General features: G+C 43.4%; 1 protein-coding gene across 4 annotated transcripts; it reads left to right on the forward strand.

Annotated features, from left to right (window-relative positions):
• Nucleotides 1-7,212: 7,212 nt before the first annotated feature.
• Nucleotides 7,213-12,433, forward strand: tmem97 (transmembrane protein 97). Of its 4 annotated transcripts, none has more exons than XM_070906288.1 (7): nucleotides 7,213-7,286; nucleotides 8,189-8,300; nucleotides 8,648-8,747; nucleotides 9,203-9,302; nucleotides 11,082-11,114; nucleotides 11,247-11,391; nucleotides 11,969-12,433. In XM_070906288.1, the coding sequence occupies exons 1-7, from the start codon at nucleotides 7,248-7,250 to the stop codon at nucleotides 12,241-12,243; spliced, it is 804 nt and encodes a 267-aa protein (XP_070762389.1). In that variant the 5' UTR covers nucleotides 7,213-7,247; the 3' UTR covers nucleotides 12,244-12,433. The 4 variants fall into 4 exon arrangements, with proteins under 4 accessions (XP_070762389.1, XP_070762392.1, XP_070762390.1 ...); XM_070906289.1 differs by having other exon boundaries at nucleotides 7,238-7,286; nucleotides 8,192-8,300; XM_070906291.1 differs by lacking the exons at nucleotides 11,082-11,114; nucleotides 11,247-11,391; nucleotides 11,969-12,433 and adding an exon at nucleotides 9,888-10,358.
• Nucleotides 12,434-15,663: the final 3,230 nt, after the last annotated feature.

Consider the following 15,663-nt stretch of genomic DNA (forward strand, 5'->3'; position numbering starts at 1 on the left):
GTTGAAATGAACAAACCCGTGTTCGGCTGTGTGGAGTCCAGCGGCGGAGCTTTGTGTCTGGTGTGTAGCAGCATGTGTGGGGCTCCGTCTAATCACTGTGAAGACAGCAGACGCTCAACAGCTCCCAACAGTTCCCCACTTAGTCTTCTGGGGTAACAGGAGATGAATCTCTTTTTTTTTTTTAGCTGCTGTATTTATGAGGAAAAGGTGTCATTATGGATGTATTTGGAGAGATATCTGTCACTGAATGAAACTTTATTTTCTTTTGCAGAGTACGTTTGTTGAACAAATGGAAATGTACAGATGAGTGCTATTTAGCTATTTATGTTTGCTTGCTCAGCTTCTTCTTTCCTCCACCCTCCTTGCCTTTGCGCCGAGCTGTAGACGAGGCCCAGTTTGCGTCCGTGTTTCAAATGTCATCACTTGGCTCAAAGGGAACATTTTCCTGAGTATTTGTCTCTTGAGAACCCAGTTTGTAATGTTTGCTTTATTTAAAGGTGCAATAGCTGTCAACTTTTTTTTTTTTACTTTTTTTTTTTATTGGCTGTGAATGTTCCCTCAAACGGCTACTTGTGTGATGCTAAGCTTACCGCACCTGTAGCAAAAACACACAAACTTCAATTTGGGGTTAATTTCAGCACAATTTTTCATAATCCAGGAGCAAAGGTTTTCTGCCCAAAATAACTGGACTGAACGCTGAAGTTGGGCAAACACCGATCCTGTGAACCACAGGGATAATATATTACGCCCCTCCCCCTCTTCAGAAGCCCCGCCCACTCAGCCCCAACCCCCCCCCCCCCCCCCCCCCCCTCAGAAGAATAGTTTGGAGCGTCGGCAGGCAGTGCAATCTACTACTGAGCTGTCTGTCAGTGTCTGTAGCCTCTTTTTATTTAAGTTCATGTCTGTCGGATCTGAACCAGAGTTGTTAATTTAAAGGACTGTTTTTGTAACGTGTTCGTTGGAAGAAAGTGACATTGCACTGACATGAAAAGATGTACATAAAAAAAAAACAAAATGTGTTTTGTAAATAAGCCAATGAAAACTATGTATTTGAATATGAACTGTACAAAATACTGTACTTGTAGTTGTATATGGAGTGATACCGTTGATCTGTAACAAAGATACCCAAGCAACAAATTAAATTCTGCCGAGGAAACGACGACACCAGGCTGAAAGGGGTTTTTATTTGACTTGTGTCCTGCAGATTTAGCGTTTAGCCGCTCTGGGAATGGTGTGTGTAATCTGTCGACTTCACCACTTTGGTCCAGACTAAATAGGTCAAAGTCTCAGTTTGTACCATACCTGGAGCTTCACTATCAGCTGACTAGTAATCATAGTCACACAGGTGTACAGCATAGCCATTACCTTAGTGTTGGAACGACATTAAATTCGAAGTTGCAGTAGTGTGATGGTAATTGTTACTAAATTTGAATGCTTTTTTTCCCAATAGCTGCTATGATTGTCGCTATTTACTCGCACACTGATCGGCACACATTTTGTGCCGAAAGCGCCTGCACTTTTCAGATCTGTTGGAAATTGGAATTTGCGTTAATTCACTTCCGTGAATTCAGATGAAATCCCATTCATGCGAGTGTACGGCGCAGCCATTACAGCATAGTACTTCTCATTATTACTCCTGTCGACAACCTTTGCCATCTCTCCACCATCTCAGCCTTCTCTTTTAAGTGCTAAACCTTTGGTGTAGTTGATGCAAGATGAGACATGTATCAGACTGAGTAACTGTTTTCCTTTTAAAGGCTCAGCGACCTCAAGGTGTTAAGTTGCTTTATCCCCAGGTACGTGCGCAACCAACGGCCTTCCCGTCAAATGTTAGCATGCTAACATGCTAAGCTAAGATAGCGAACAAAATGCTAGCCATCATACCTGCTCAAACATCAGCGTGTCATCATGAGCATGTTGCCAAAGCTCAAAGCACTGCTGAGGCGCTCTGGGTCTTGTTAAAACTAGTTTTACTCGTGGTGCTGCTGCAGTAAGTAGGTCTGCAGATGAGTAAGGTAACCACAGGCAGGGTCTCTGCAGCAATTTCCCCTAAGTAGACACAGCTGCTGATAAAGATATTTCCCCCCTGTGCACCATGTGAGGGGGCTTTTTCCTCTTCACCTCTTATGTAATCCTGACTGACGCGTTGATACATTTTAGGCCCTCAAGCAGCAAGTATTGGGCCTTAGAGACCGACTGTGGCTGGTTCACCACTTAGTGTTCGTTAGGGACTTGAGGTACTTATACTTTACTTGAGTATTTCCATTTTATACCAATTTATACAAATATTGTACTTTTTTTCTGCTTTATTTTATGCGACAGCTGTCCCGTCACAGATTAAGCTTTGACTTGATACACATTTGACGGATTGACTGTCGCACAGTACATTAGAACCATGTGAAGCAGGTGGAATTAGCTCCACCTCGACCAGCTGCAACATTAAAATGCTTCCTACATGTTATGATGCATCACTAATAATAATCCAGTTATGAAATGTAGAAGTTTAACACTGACAGCTGTAAAAAAAGTGCATATATTTTGTAAGTGAGTAAGGTTTTTTGCTGATGACACTTAACTTTTACTTAATGCTTAATTTCTACATTGTTTACTGCTAATTTTACAAAAAAAAAAAATAATAATAAAGGATCTGAATACTTCCATCCACAAACATCCATTTACACTTTTCTCTTCAAAATGTCTCATAGAAATTCAACACATTCAACAATACTTTGTTGTTTTTGGTTTTTGGATCCAACGGCACCACCTAAACTGGGTTCCCCACGTGCCTTATTTTACATTTCTGTTTCACCCAACACCTTCAAATCCCACAGAATCTGACCAGTGATCAGTCATTTCTAAAACATTTTGTCCCCAAACACTGCCCATTGAAGTTTGGGTGTCTCAGAGAGCTGACATGACCACAGTTTAGTGTGATACAGTGTGTCGTGCAGCTCAAACCACCTGCTGCTACTGCTCATTTCCTCTGCTTATGTTGTGGTTGACACCCCGCGAGAGCTCCTGCTGGTGGCAACGCACACAGGGTCGACGTTTACACAACATATGGCTGTGTTCTTCAAGGCTCATAGCATTTCTTCGGTAGCTCCGCGCAGAATGAACACAGCGCGGAGCCACACAGATGGCTTCAACTTAACTGCTCCAGCTGGTTTCTGATCAGCGCGGGCTTTCAAGGATGGACTTAATCAAACCGGTGTCCGCTGGAAAACACAGGTACGGCTGTCTTACATTGTAGTAGAGCATTTAATGTGTGTTCATGAGCTTGACGGGTCTCTTCCTGTGTGTTCTTATTGTTTTGGGCTTCAGGTTTGACGGGGTGAAACAGCCGTAGTTCTGTTCTCACGCCAAACTTCTAAAACTTTGTGTTTTTTTCCCCCCCTCATGTAAATTAATAATAATAATAATAAAAATGATCATTTAAAAGAAAGTCCCGTATGTTTGATTTGGGATTAAACTCTTCCTGCTCAGCCTTTCTAACATCACTGATGTTATTTCAGATGCTACGATATCACCTTCCAGACTGAGGCGGTGCTCTCTGACCAGAATCGTCCTTGTTGAGCGGACGACACACATGTCTGCCAATTCCACCAGGGGAAGCGGGTGCCCGGGTGAGCCCTCGGGCTTCACGGGTAAGGCTTTCCGCCCCGCCGCGTTCACCGACACATTGCGAGAGCGTGTCGGGGCTGACTCCTTTTGTCCTGTTGGCTCTTTCAGGGCGGCCCCGGGACCCACTTGCCTACGTCCTCATAGGGGCTCTCTCCTTCACCATTGTGGCCTTCGCGCTGCTCGGGGTCGTGTGTCTCAGAAAGTAAGAGAGAGGGTGAACCTCCTGGACGATCCGTCCCCGGCGTCACTTGTTTTGAGTTCAAATTGCACTGGACAGGGTTTCTGTGAAAAAAAATGTGTGGTTCATCAGCTGAAAACACGCAGTGGAACATGTTCAAGGCTAAATCAACAAGCGCAGCTGCCTTTGAATTAGTGCTCCTAGATATCCTATTACCTGGTTCAGTTCGTAGGAAAACTGAGGGTCTTAATAAGCCATGCCCAGAGCAAACACATACAAATGGAATGCAGCCATTATTAATGTTTTTAGTTACACCTATGGTTTCCTGCCGTGTCAAAATGTCGGCCTACACTGTGAATTTATGCAGAAAGCCACCACAGGCTGACCTACTGCCTGATGTGTTTGGGCTTGAGGCCAGACTTTTCTTTTGTATCCCCCCCCCCCCGACCCAGACCCCGTGCATTGCTGTGCGTTTTACAGCGTTCACTGCTTTTTCCTCGCAGATATCGTTCTTTGGTCAAGACCGTTCGAGAGCTGCAGGGGAGCAAGCTGCTGCTGGGCGCTGTTCCTCTGCTGGAGGCCCCCATCATGCCCGTGAGGCCGGTCCCGGCGGTGAGGGAGGAGGACGAGGAGGAGGACGAGGAGCCTCCTCCCCAAACCCCCCTGCAGCAGAGCAGCACAGTCAGGTCCTCCTCCAGGAGGCTGTGGAAAGGCCTGCAGCAGGTACCGCTGACGCATGACGCAGACACATATATTTCACGCTGTCAGATATTTGACCTATTTAAGGGGTGCTTGATTTTGAAGACACGCGTACAGCAGAGGAAATCTCATTTGCAAGATAGGCTAAACTGAACGGGAAACGTACACGTGACCCCCCTTATCTGTGTCATCTCACCAGTGTGTATGAACAGTGTTAGCCACAATTAGACTGGCGGACAAAAAATGAGCTCGTGGTTTTGACCCGGATGGTGTTGGTTTGTATGCCCTCTCAGTCCCCTTCACCCCCACCCGTCGCTGTTCTGCTCCGCTTTGATGCTGATCAGTCACCTCTCACGGCATTTGTCCCAGGGTCCTCGTTTTACCAAGTCAGACCTGAACCTGCTGCAGCTGATCAAAGCAGGGAAGGAGGGCGTCTTCTACCAGGCCAGGATGACCAGGGGGACGTGTAAAGGCCACAACATGTTCACCTGCAAGATCAGCAAGGAAGGTACATTCTGCTCTGGTGCACGTCTCTGAGGCGGAGCTGGCCTGAAGGCAGAAATAATCAATCGGTTTTTGAGGTAAAAGTCAAGTCGCAGAGGCAGGAAACCACAGTTTATCTGGCCATCGGTAAACTAACCCAAGTAAATGGTGCGAGAGGTGCGAACAGATTAATGGCAAGCATTGCACGAATCATGCTAACACGCTGTGTGAGAGGCAGATTAGGTTAGATAAAGGCTACATAGGATTCTAGTTTGAAGAAGAATTGGTCAACCAAGCTGTGTAAAATGTAGCTGCAACAGCTCACCTGTAACTCAAAAAGGGTACAGTTTGTATTCATTTACATATCTAATGAGGTATTCCTGAAAAAGTGTTGCATCTCCTTCTACAGTTTGAACGCTACCAAAATGTTTCGTAACATTTGTAGATGGGTGCTATGCAGCAATCGCACACATTTTGCACAGGAAGTACCTAGTTTAAACTCAAGTTTAAACTCAAGTTCAGTTTTAACTCAAGTTTAAACTCAAGTTCAGTTTTGGCAAAGGTTCTCTTATAGCTCCCATAAGTCGTATTCTTATATTAAAGGCGCTATATAAATGCAAGCTATTATTATTATTATATCAACAATGAATCGTGTGAAAGGTGCTGCGTGTCGCGACAGCTCTAAGGAGCGTTTTAGCATTTTTCAGCTCATTGTTAGACGGCTCGTTTAAAAGGCACAGTTTCTGAATACGGGGCTGTGTTTCATTCCGCATGTTGGTCCTTTCACAGTATTTATACAGCACCTAGACCTGCTTTATAATCAAACAAGACATGGACATCTCACTTCCTGCAATACGGGACCTTTAAGACGTGCTAATGTGTCAGTGTTGTGTGTCAAAGCTTGTCTCTGCTGCCCCTAGTGGCCAAAAAAAAACAAAAAACAGAAGAACAGTTATTGCAGGTTTAAGCTGCATTAACTGAGACTGCTGCCGGGTTGCATTGATATAATCTGATGAAAAGGGCTAACAATGACAGGCAAACTACACGCAAGGCGTTTTTTTAACGTTTGTTTACAGCTTGCAGCACGACGAATTAAGAGAGTGGAGCAGGTTGATGCTGCGGTTAAGAATGTGTGAAGGAAAATATGACAGATGAAAACGCTCTGCCCACCTCTCCTTCCTCTCCTCCACTCCGCCAACCGCTGTGGTTTTCAAATGTGAGCATACAACAACATGTCCTTTGAAACTAAATGGGACCTCAGAGGTGACTCTCAGTGTTGTATTTCATCTGATACCAGTGAAGGCCAGCGCGCCCAAATAATAAATGAAGATGTTTTTGTCGCTCGACCTTTAGGTGTTTTATGTAATGAGGCTACGAGGTGCCCACAGCATTACGAATTGATATCTAACAAATTCAACAGCAACATCTCTTTCCAGAAACAGTGACCTTTCATAAGGACTCGGTAGAAAGTAGTTCCAGTATCCAAGATATCCAAGTTTTTCTTTGTAAATTACTCACATGCCACTCGGCTGGAAGCACATTTCAGAAGAGATGAATTGGAGTTGTTTAACTTTTGAGTCGTCCCTCGATTCAGATGATTTTTTTTCCCTTTTCTCTCTCTTGTTTACCTCGAGGTGTCCGTCCCAAGCATGTGGACACGGAGGTTTCCATCATGAGGAAACTGGTGCACCACAAGAACGTCCTCCAGTTGCTGGACTGGAACACCACTGAGGGTGAGCAACATTCGGTCTTGAAGCCGCTGTCCTGTTACACAGCGATAATGGAAGAAGGTGGATGAAACCTTGGATTTGTTCCCCATCCTCTCTCTCTCTCTCTCTCTCTCTCTCTGTCTGTTCTGATTCGCCACCAGAGCCTTACATCCTTATCATGGAGTATGTGAACTACGGCACTCTGAGGACCTTCCTGCAGACCAACAGAGTCCACCTGAGTGCAGACCCTGAGCTGCAGAGCCTCCTCACCATCGCCTCCTACCACATCGCTCTGGCCATGCAGCACCTGCGCTCCAAAATGGTAACAAACATCATTATTTAATATGTTACCATTCATCGGCACTGACCGAACACATATCCACACACACACACACACACACACACACACACACACACACGGTGGGTGTTAAGCAGTGTCGGTGTGGTCTCCCCTGCAGATTGTGCACTGTGACTTGGCCCTGAGGAACATCATGGTCAATAAGTTTCCCTGGGAGGTGAAAGTGGCGGAGTTCGGCCTTGCCCGGGACTTAACGCGCATGACGAGCCGCCGCAGCAGCCGCTGGAGAAACCCACGGGTAAGACTATCAGCACACACACACACACACACACACACACACACACACCTACAAGTCGTCAAGTTCAAGTTGTCAAGTTGTCCTACAACCCCAATAACTAAGCATGACACCACCAGAACATTTGACTTTAACAGATCACAAAATGTGAAGTTAACTTGAGTTTTCATAGTTTTCATTTCGAAATGTGCGGATGTATATGTGTCACTTTAACATAGATCACCATTTTATCTTTATCAGTATGCACTGAAGATGACGGGGCTGTAATTTTCACACATTCCGTGCCATTGTGATCACATCTTGTGCCTTTACCATATGAACTCGTAACACATGCGTAACATTTAATGTGTACAACTGTGTGAGTGAACTTGTGACACTTACGAAGTGTTTTCTATCAAGTGCCGGTGTCATGAAATGTGGCATGCCTGTCTGTAAGCCCGTGTGCTGCAGTCAGGCAGTGCGAGTCTACACGCAGCTAACTGAAAATGTCTTTAACCTGCGGGTAACACGTCAATTTTCCCCTCTGACCACAGAATCTAAATTTCACCTTTGTGAACCTGGTTTGAACCCATATTAACTGTTACCAAGGCTGCTATTAGCTCTTCTACTACTATATTGTTAATAGTATATTCGATCTATATTCTCTATTTGTTTGTGTGTGTCTCTGTGTGTGTGTGTGTGTGTGTGTGTGTGTGTGTGTGCGCATTGAGGGGGGTTTATCTGCATCCTCTGCAACAGGAAACGCCAGTTTCAGAGAGCTGTGACCTTGATTTAGAGAAAGACCAGCAGTGTTTGGTGTTATGTCTGTCGGCCTGTGGTGTGAGTTTCAGTTTAATGAGCTGGTTATCAGTTTTCATACTTCTCATTTCTGAGTATAAAGTCATATTTTCCATCACTGCATGCAGCAGCGTGTGCCGCTGCGCTGGTACCCACCTGAGTACTTCAAGAACAACTATTACAGCTTCAAGGGAGACGTGTGGGCATTTGGCATCGTGCTGTGGGAGATGCAGACATTTGGTAAGTTTGTGGCTCAGGCAATAACAGATATGACATGTGGCACAAAATGATTCAATGAAAACCTGCCTCCCTAAAATAAAATGTCATTAGTTCCCGGGGGAAACGAGAAGCTGGGCAAATAAAATAATACAGCATATTGGTGTGATGCTGGTGATCGTGATGATGGCCACAGTATGGTGATGACATACATGGATGACAAAAAAACACCATAGTACATTTTAACACAGCCGGCAACTGAAGACCTCGAGTAGCAAATCATAACTGCTTTGATGGATACAAAAGGTTTGTGCCACCCAGGAATATTTCTCATATGTGGCATCTGTCTTGAACAAATATTTCATTTTCAGGCACACTGCCATACCCGAACCTGGAGGCATCAGAGGCAGTGGTGTACCACATCTGTATTGGTCATAAGAACACAAACCCCGAAGGCTGCAGACCAGAGATGTAAGTGAAAACTGACAATTATACATAGCATTTTTGTCTCGTTTACTCTTCGAAAGCTACATTTGACAAGCGTTTTTTTTGGCTGCTCTTGTGCGGTTTATGTACACTAAAAGCATTATCTGCTAATCTACACCTCCTTGTTTAACTGATCAGTTTTTTTGAGCACCATATTTATTCTGTAGTATTCAGTATTGTAAAATTGAACATAACTGCGAGTGCTGGTTCAGCTAAAGGTTAAGTCTGGGAGATATCAGAGGTGGATCTCATGACTGGCCCGCATCAGATGTCGATTAAAACAGTGTCGACCCAAATCCCTCAGTCTTAAATCCGGTGTCTGATTCTGAGTAAGTTTCGACCCCAGTCGTAGTGTTATATCAGCACTGTGAAATTCTTATTGTAACATTTTCAGTGGTAAGTATCACACGATCAACCTCTTCGATGTCTAAACCCCATAGACTTCATATCATGCAAGACTGTTGGCAGGAGCCGTACACTCTGAGACCCTCATTCACAGACGTTGTCCGCGTGCTGGAGAACATCATTGAGAACGATGCGGTAAGGAACAGCTGGCTACACCATTTTTTTAGAAAAGGTTTAGGTCCTTTCCTTTATCATTTGTAAAAATGAACAAAGCCAACATCGTGAGACCTTAATGGTGCCAAAACTCTCGGCCGTACGTGTCTGAAATTAGGCTGCAGGATTAAAGTCATATTATGCGATACGCCTTATTTTCAGATATTCCAGGAAAGATTTAGAGCATTTTCCTACGTCTGTCCGTCTTAAACACTCGCCGCTGGGATGTTTCTAATGAGATGACTTATGTCTATTTAACAGTGCGGATGAGCTTCTGTAGGCAGGACACGTTTTTTTGTGTGTGTGTTATTTATTTGGCCATTCAAATGTACCTACAAACAACTAAATGTCAGACCCATCACTTCCTGTGTCTGAATGGATTTCTATAAGGAAAGACCCACCAGATAACAAGCATTTGGAACAGAGAGTGCAAATGAACTGCTTAGATGTTACGTGACAGTTTTGTTACTGCAGCTGGACAAACAGTAGAGTCGCAAGTGAAGGTTTTTATGGAAACGTCCTTTGGGTTATTTATACGCTTTTTTCCTTTGGCCTCTTTTGTTGCAGGATTATGTGGATGTTGAGAGTCCGCAGCTTTTGGTGAAAGATGAGGCCGAATATCATTAGGCTAAATGTCTGTGAGCGTCCAGCGTCACCTTGGAAGAAAATCGCATCTAAGTAAATGTCACCAAGGCATCAGATCAGGCAGTTTTCTGCACAGTTTGTGCTGCATTTAAAACAATACACAACTTTTCGGGCTGCGTTTATCTGCTTGGGGGCAGCCTTTCAAGTGCTGTCTGAAATATTGCAACTGTGAGATGATGAAACATGACCAACCCAACGGAGAGCAAAAATAAAAACATCTGGGAAGTTGTGTGATGTCACTTGGATGGTAAAAGGGATGTTCTCGTTTGGCACTGTGAAAAATGTGTCATGTTCTATGTTTCTACCGTAACTTTGGTTTTCTTTTTCTTTTTCTTTTTTATCCATCCCATTATGATAAAACATTAATTTTACGTGCTGTATACATTATCTGCTTTTCCACTGGACTTCTGTAGAACATATTCTATACATGTGAACTTTCTAAAATAAATCTCTTGTGTTGTCTTATTTATTATTACTATTTTTTCATTACCTACTTTCATAGTCACATTCAAGGTTTTTGTCACACTTTAGTATCGATCTTCAAATTATATAATTTCCTTTTTTTCCCCCCTTAAAACTTGAATAAACCAAGAACATATAGAACACACTGGCAGCACATTATAGATGTTTTCTTTTCTTTTTTTAGCAACGTTTTATCAGCATAACAGAAATGACAGTTGAAGATGATTTAAACATGTATAACAAGTGCATACACAGATAATAGTGAGAAGAAAACAGGATAACTAACTAAATAAATATCACCAAAAAAATTTTTTTTCCCCCATGACATAATATTTACGTGCAAAACTGTGTGTATGAGCATTTCCGACACTTTCGAGGAGCACCTAAAGCAGCGTGTCCGACGCCTTCTCCCGTGTGGGATGAATGGTGCGTTCAGGAACGCCCCCCCATCTCCCCCATGTGAGCCAATGGGATCCATCCTGGGAACACGCGTTTCTACGACACGCTACTGCTGCGAACTCGGTTCCCGTTTCCAAATCTCGTCATTTGCACTGAACGTACGTAAGAGGGATGATGGCTGTCCGTGTGTTGGAAGTCTTCTTCTTCTTCTATTTCGCCTCTCACATTCCCATCACATTATTCATTGACTTGCAGGCTCTGCTACCCGGACGTGTGTACCCTCAGCCGGTAAGTGTCAGCGGGCTACCAGGAGGAAGCAGAAAGTTGCAGCAACAAGTTACAGAGTTTACAACCAGCCGTTTTGTGGTAATAAGACGACTCGCACTCTTTCTCTCTCTTTCTCTCTCTCCTTTCCACCAGCTGAAAGATCTCCTGGGGTGGTATGCGGAGGAGTTCAAAGACCCCATGGTGCTGGATCCTCCGGAGTGGTTCAAGTCTTTCATTTTCTGCGAGGCACTGCTTCAAACTCCCTTCTTTCCCATTGCAGCCTACGCTTTCCTAAAAGGTCAGTCGGCGCAGACCGTGCCTTTTTTTCTCGTTTAGTGCGACCCATTGTTGAATTCGGCACAGGCTGCATTCACCCAGACTACTGAAATAACGGAGACTTGTTGAAAGATTAGCTCTTAAAATGTCATATTTTTTTTTTTTTAAGCCTACTTTCGCCGTTAAACCAGTCCGCGTTAAACAGACAGTTTCACTAATGGTGTTCGGCGTGTCGTCTCTATGCGGTGGAGAGACTGGACGGCGCACGGGTTATCCCGGGTAGAAGTTAGCTCAAACCTGACCCCTGTTGGATTTTTGCTATTTTAACAGAAGAAAACGAGTACGGTTGTGGGAAGAGGTGAACGAAATGCCAATTCAATTGTGGGGAAATCTAATTAAATGTGTGATTTTATTATGTATGTTTTCACTTAGTAATGCAGACAGTTTTGACTGTATTGGTTGAGATGTCCTTCCCACACAGCATTGGAAAAATTAACATCCCTTTCAAGAAACATTGTCTGGATAACACAAATTCTGAACTCCTTCCAGCAGCTTGGTGCATCTTTTGGTCACTCAGTGTGTGTTTCTCGTTATTTCAGGTGGTTGTAAGTGGATCAGGACTCCTGCCATCGTGTATTCCACACATGTGGCCACCACGCTGGTCCCGATCCTGGCTCACGTCCTCTTCTATCAGTTCCCCGTGAAACCCCACCCTGGTCCGCAGACCCCGCAGGAGCGCTGGCTGCTGGTCTCCATATATGCCCCGTACCTGCTGGTGCCTGTGCTTCTGCTCCTCACCATGCTGCTGTCCTCCACATACAACTCCACCTCCAAGTCCGGACACACCTCAGCCAAAGCCAAGAAGAAGAACTGACTCCATAACCAGACCACAGCTATCTAATTTACTCTGATTTTGGGGACATCTACATTTCTGATTGTACCATTTGTATGTGATATACACATCCGTGAGAGGCTGTGTGAGTCACGCTGCATAACACTATTATTACAGGGAAATTACTATCGTTGAACAAGGAAGAATGAGCACTTTTAATGTTACTCTTTAAAAGTAAACATGTTTGTTGAACATGTCTTGTGTTTTTATCAGTACTAAAGTGACATTTATTTATATTTATTTTATATATATATATATATATATATATATTTATTTTTAGACTTTATTTGATAGAACACAGTAGGGACAGCAAATGAGGAGAGCGAGGGGGCAAATGACATGCATCCCTAGATGGACTCGAACCGGGGTTAGAATTGTTTACCTTGTTTCTACGCAGCTTACGTTGCACAAAATTACATCAGAACTTCATTTTCAAAGCTGTGAGTGCTGTTTTGTGACTGTTTGTTTTTAGAAAGGAAAAGAAAGGAAAAGAAGGTTAGCATTACAAATTTGGGAAATACAGAAGTGCATGGAACAATCCACGCAACAAGCAAAGGAAACCAACAAATAAGCAACAAATAGAAATAAGAGAACAAACGTGGAATGAAAAGGCACAATCCTGATACGAGAAAATACGTAGTGCTATAGTGTTATTGTTTGTGATGGTCGGGTAACATATTGTAGGCCTACCACAAGTCTCTGAAGTGAATTGCATGTGGGACTGAACAGTACATTCTGTTCAACATGACAATATAACTAAGCACAGCACAGCACAGACACCATTATAAAGTCTGTGAGTGATCTCTTACCGAGATGAGTCACCTCGAAAGGGAGGAGGGGGAACAACTTGTGGCTAAGTGTTCTGAGATCAGCTTGTTCCTGAATGTCAGCGACACAAAAAAAAAAGAACCCCACTGTTGTCTTCAGAAAACAGTGCGCCCTCCGTGAATATTAGCGGTGTAGCTGCTTCAAGTTCCTGAACACACACACACACACACATTACCGAGGACCTGAAACTGTCTATTAACACATCTTTAGTAAAAGAAGTCACAGCAGGCGCGTTGTCTACACTTTCTAAGAAGGTTTGATATCGGTTAAGCTGTCACCAGGGGGTGTAGGAGGTGCCCACACAGACTACTGTACATAACAACGGTATAGAAACTGCACTGCACTGGAAAGCAGTGCGTAATTAAAAATGTACTCCCGCAATTTACTGTTCCACTTTTAAAAAGTTGAGTCATTGTCATGCCCCAAGAGCACTGGATCCTGCATTTCAATAACGCAATAACTTTGTGAATTAGACCCTCCCTGCCTGGCAAACATCCATGTCTTTCAAAGTGTTATGCCCACAGTTCATAACAGACTTTCTTGAAATGGGTGGAGGACCCCTTTTTACGTACACCCAGCACAACACTGGTTCCCCACACTGCCACCAATCTTAGATATCTATCACAAATGCTGCAACAAAAAAAAAATGCCTGCAGTGAGATGGATTAATTACACACACCACTGCAACACGCTGTGGGTTCCTGAACTGCCTTCACACTCTGATTTGTCGCACATTATTATTGCATTTAACACTGTTGTTTGTCCTCCATATACAGTACAATACACTGAGGTGCAGTTATTGGTACACCTGCACACAATATAATACAATCCGATACAAAGGTTGTGGAATAAATTGACTAACGCTAAGACTGACATGTGCTACATTTCAGTAAAAGCTCAACAGCCCCAGTTCATCAGTTCATCTAGTCTCCTGCCTGTTATCCGCAGGCTAATGTCTCGTCTCAACGTGTGCTCACAAAATAATAAAACTCCGGTATCAATTTTTCACGACTGAGATATAGTGTGCCGTAAGTCCGTTGCATAGACTGCTGGTTTAAACAATTACAAAAGCACTGGCTTATGAGAGGGGGTAATAAAAAGAAGATCAGATGATAAAATGAAAAAGAATAAAAACGAGTACAAAAGAGCTAGCTGCTCGTGAACATGACTTCTTGACTTAAACTCAGTAAACTTTTATCTCCTCTGTTAGGTCACCCCAGAGTCTGTGGGTCCTGTAGGCAGTGCCTCGTTCACCTTTGTTCCTCGGAGACTTTGGAACAAGAGTACAGGAGAAGAATTCTGCAGGAGACATACTGAGCCCTTCATGTACTGGGTATCAAACCTCAATACAGTCTGTGAGTGTCAAGTATCAGAAGTTGCTATTGAGTGCTTTGTCAGATTAGTGCTTAATGCTCAGTATTGTTTACTGATTCTTTGATCAGATGTGTCCTGATGAATGAATCAGGAAAGCTCTCCAACTAGTTTGATATGATATGTTCCCCAAAGTTAGATATTTTATGGACGACCACATCGATACCAAGCCCTTATTCTTTGTTTGGCTTGAAAGCAGTCAGTCAAAGTATATATCTGAACATACTGGAATCAGCCTGTAAAATACAAACCATAATAGGTTTTAATTGAAGAATGCAACTCCCCATGTTTCCTAAAGCCCATAAGTCATAGACAGAAAGACTAACCTGACCTCGGTGTCCTTAGTCTACAGACCTGTTTATTTATGTAGCTAGTCATGTGGACCACAGGTCAGGTTTTGTTAAAAATGTCAGGGGGGCTTGAAGACTGAAGTGTACTAGTAGTTATGTTTTTCAACCACCAGAGGGTGCACACTGTAGGCTAAGGTAAGCAATAGCATGCTTTCCTGTTTCCCCCATACAACATGTTTCTTTTTTATGATACATGTTCTCTTTTGTCAGGAAAGTGAATTTTCCCTGGTTCACAAAATATGTTGTCACCATTGAACCACAGCCTGGGTGTGCTTAAACTGATATATATATATCTGCAAAACGTATATTTAAAAAAGTTATAATACAGTAGTAAATATGATTACATTATACAACTCAGATGTTCTCAGATGCTTTCATGTAATATGTAACCCATGTCACTCATTTACCTCTCATCAACTCCTGGGGAGCCTATTAATTAAGACACTTTTGCACACACACTTCAAATGAATTTGAATGAATTCCAAAAAATGCACATAAATGAAAAATAATGTTGTTAATGCGCTCTAAATAGTCAGGTTAGTGCGCATACTATAAAAAAAACCCCCGACTATTTTCAAGCCTCAAAGCCTCAGTAGACGGACTAACCCTCTCAGCGGAAGGAACTGCCTAAAGCTGGCGTCCGCGGAAGGATAGCCTATAAAGCAGAAACACGACAGTGGCTTCCAGTATTGTTTAAGGCAACGGCAGGAGGAGAGGACCTGCCGTCTGTTGTGACGTGACAGCGCTGCACAGTGATTAAAAGCTGTACAGTTCATGTTAGCGTGTTAACGCACCGTTGCGTAACGTGGAAGTCAATTTAAATGAACGGCGACAGCTTCTGCCCGTGCAGACG

This window comes from Enoplosus armatus, chromosome 5 (assembly GCF_043641665.1).
Source record: "Enoplosus armatus isolate fEnoArm2 chromosome 5, fEnoArm2.hap1, whole genome shotgun sequence".
In the NCBI taxonomy this organism is placed as follows: domain Eukaryota; kingdom Metazoa; phylum Chordata; class Actinopteri; order Centrarchiformes; family Enoplosidae; genus Enoplosus; species Enoplosus armatus.